Source organism: Mesitornis unicolor, unplaced genomic scaffold, assembly GCF_000695765.1.
Source record: "Mesitornis unicolor isolate BGI_N332 unplaced genomic scaffold, ASM69576v1 scaffold41586, whole genome shotgun sequence".
NCBI lineage: Eukaryota > Metazoa > Chordata > Aves > Mesitornithiformes > Mesitornithidae > Mesitornis > Mesitornis unicolor.
Genome location: NW_010189829.1, coordinates 15,920 through 19,361, shown reverse-complemented (window position 1 = coordinate 19,361; position 3,442 = coordinate 15,920). Strand labels below are relative to the sequence as shown.

The following is a 3,442-nucleotide window of genomic DNA, read 5'->3' as shown; positions in this document are numbered from 1 at the left end:
AGGGAGCACTCAGTCCCCTCATCCAGATCAAATAAACCCAAGAATATCTCACCTTCCTCCTGCAAGAGAAAAATCAGTAAAATGCAAATTGACAGGTGTTTTGCAAATCTTCCGTTGTCTTCAAGAAGGAACCCACATCCTTTCATAGCGCTGACACTAGAGAGCTGCTCTGCTTGCAGGTTCCCTTCGAGGCTTCCTTGCACCCGCAGCAGAGAGCACAAGGTCCCAGTTCACCCTGGTTTATCACAAAGCCAACTCGTACTGTCAAAGCAGGGGGCATTTTCACTGCTCACGTAGCAAATGTGAATCCAGGGCAAGTTACCTTTAAAGAGGCTTTTTCTCTGTGTGCCTCTGGTCTCGGAAGAAAGCTAACTATACAAGCTTAAAAATACAGGGTGAGCTACTCCATTGGCAGAGCCACAGTTTAAAAAAAAAGAAGAAAAATAATCTCCCCAACCCTCATCAACTGTAAAATAAAGTTAACTTATTTAAATGGCCTGCAAGCCATCAAGGGTGGTTTACAGTAGGATTTTCAGCTGATAGGGTCAGTGCTGCCTGGTATCATCACTTACTGTTCTTGGTCAGGTCCTGCTAAAGCCCAACCAAATAACCAGATGGAGACTTAAAGCTTCCCTTCCATTTTACTGATATCTTTAAATTGCAGCACGTCCAAACAACAAAGGAAAGCTCTACTTATGTGCCAAATGGAGTAGCTCGCCAGAAATTCTGCAAGGGTTTAACGTCCTTTCAGTTACACTTGTGCAAAGCTCAACTCCCTGAAAAAAATCCCAGTAAGTGAAGAGAAAAGCCTCAGTTCTGTCTGTTTTGTCTTTGACTCACACACAGAATCACAGAATCCCAGAACGTTAGGGATTGGAAGGGACCTCCAAAGCTCATCCAGTCCAATCCCCCTGCCGGAGCAGGAACACCCAGATGAGGTTACACAGGAAGGCGTCCAGGCGGGTTTTGAATGTCTCCAGAGAAGGAGACTCCACAACCTCTCTGGGCAGCCTGGGCCAGTGCTCTGTCACCCTCACTGAGAAGAAGTTTCTTCTCAAATTGAAGTGGAACCTCCTGTGTTCCTGTTTGTGTCCGTTACCCCTTGTCTTATCATTGTCACTGAGAAGACTCAAGAGACACTTCTGCGACACAGGAGCCAAAAAGAAGCCCTTAGTAAGTCATTCATCCAAGAGGGTATGTTCAGCAAGCCCTTTTCCAGGGAGGAGGAGAAAAAGGCAGCACGAACATGGAAGTCTATTGTAAAGCTTCCTGCTACTTCAGGAGCCCGAGCCTCACTCACGTTTGTTTTCAGGATGATTTGGAAACAGGCTGACACACGAGCTACAACCCAGATCTGCACGGCATTGGGATGAGTTTCCTCTTTCAGAGGCGAGGAAGGCAGAGAGGTGACGATCAGCAGCAGGCATTCACATGACGTTTACCTCAAAAGGAACCTCTCAGCCTCTTTTACCTCAACCCCACTTAGCAGAACAAGATAAGCTGAGCTTTGCTGAGAAGCAGAGGTAAATCCACAGCAGAGCAAAAGGGATTGGTTTTACCTGTTGGGTCCCCCAAGGAGGCTCAGGGCCATCTGACTCGCACACACTCCCGTCATCTCCAGCCTCCGCTCCAGAGTCAGCCCGTGCTTCTCAGCGACCGAGAGCAGCTTTTTGTGCAGCTCGTAAGACACACTTGGGACGACCAGCCCAGAGTCTAGGGTTCAAAGAGAAGGGAGGGAGAAGACAGAAATGGGTGTAATCAAAGACTTTTTCAGAATGCTGCAGTCTGGTAAGGATTTCTACAACAGCACTTAGAAACAACGACAGAAAAGGCTTATTAGCCGTTACCAAGTTTAATCCAGGTTTCTTGCGAGACCATCAGATGAATCCAAACGAATGCATCACAGAGAGCTTACTCCAAGTGAAGCACTGACAGCTAAACACAACTGCTAGTCTTAAAATAATCTAAGTTTCCATAAAAAATCAGCAGGCAGATGGCAATTTTAGCAACATGTTGACTGAGAAAGCCTTTTTGACTTAGAGATTGAATATTAAGGTCTTTCTTAACAGCCTCCAGGGCTTTAACCCACACTCGTGTCCAACCACATAGAAGTGTTCCTAATAGCCATGAAAGTCAGAAGAGAAGCTGTGAACCAGATCTAGCCACCAAAAAAAGCTTGGATGTGTTATGCTTCTTGCCATCAGTGGTGCCCAGCCCCAAACTTTCAGTCCCGTTTCACAGCAAAACAAGATACCCCATATTTACAAGGTAGAGCTGAGCTGTGCCATGCCAGAAGGGCTGGCTTCAGACACAAATGCTGAATCACCATACACTGAGGCTGCAGGCAAATTGATGCAGCTGAAAGAATAAAGTCTGGAGCAAAATACTTCTCAGACGTTTTTGACAGCCTGGTCTGTAAGCCAGGAAATGCTCCAGCACGCAGATCAAGGGAAAGCAAACAAGAGAGGTTTTGTTAAGCGCCGAGAACGGCGCCTGCAGTGGGGAGCAACACAGTTCTCCCCGCTCGCCTCTACAGCAAAGTTGCCTGGAATCAGCAGGTAAGAGAAACACAAACCTGGCTAACTGTTCTGGCCAACTCTTTACATTTTCCTTCTCCAAGCAGGCCAAGGTGGCACTGACTTCACAGAACTCAACCCTGCAGCAACATCTGTAAACTCTCCTGGAAAGAAATACAGAGGATTCCTTGCCAGCAAAAGGCAGCTCGCTCTGAAGAGAGCCCCAATTTTTTGACACTGTGTTGAATTGCAGAGGAGAAAGAAACTGGAAATCATTACATATGGTATATGGACAGAGCAGTACAAAATGTTAAGTCACAGGTGAGAAAACTGCCACAGCAGCCAGTTCCCACTCTGGGACAGACAGGTGAGGTGCATGGGGGGACGGGTCAAAAAGGCCCAGGACTCAGACTGATGTCAAAGGCCAGGCCAAAGTGTGGATTTGGTCCTTTCATCAGCACACTCAGCTTCAATACCCCTGACTCACCTTCACGCTCCCGTCAGCCGCTCTGCCGCTGAACTCAAGGCGATGGCAGCCACTGAGCTGAGCAGCACGGTGGGGCCTGGACCGGCTATGCTAACGGGGAAGAGTCATGGGAACATGACACGGCCTAGTGCAAACGCTCTGCAGCGACACCAGCTCAAAGGGGAACAGCCACAGCAGACACATCCGCTCGGAGAGGAAACCTAACTGTTCCTCACGGGCTCAGGTTCTTTTGCAGATGCAAAGCATAACAAGAACCAGTCGCAACAAGCAAGTGTCATATTCAAATGAGAAAAGCGGCGTGTATCTTAATTGAAGGAATTATTTGTACTGCCATTATTTCCCCAGGGTGCCCCGATCACAAACCACTGAGTCAGGCCATGGCAGAAGTGGCAGGTTTTGGACACGTTGAGGCTTTCAGCATCAAACTAGAGGCATTCCT

The 3,442-nt window shown here is 47.8% G+C and overlaps 1 protein-coding gene across 1 annotated transcript in view; it reads right to left on the bottom strand.

Annotated features, from left to right (window-relative positions):
- Nucleotides 1–1,555: 1,555 nt before the first annotated feature.
- Nucleotides 1,556–3,442, bottom strand: part of LOC104542012 (enhancer of mRNA-decapping protein 3) — a 15,603-nt gene continuing 13,716 nt past the window's right edge. The window contains exon 4 of the mRNA XM_010186185.1: nucleotides 1,556–1,713. Within this exon, the coding sequence (XP_010184487.1) occupies nucleotides 1,556–1,713 (158 nt within the window). The remainder of the gene's footprint in view (nucleotides 1,714–3,442) is intronic.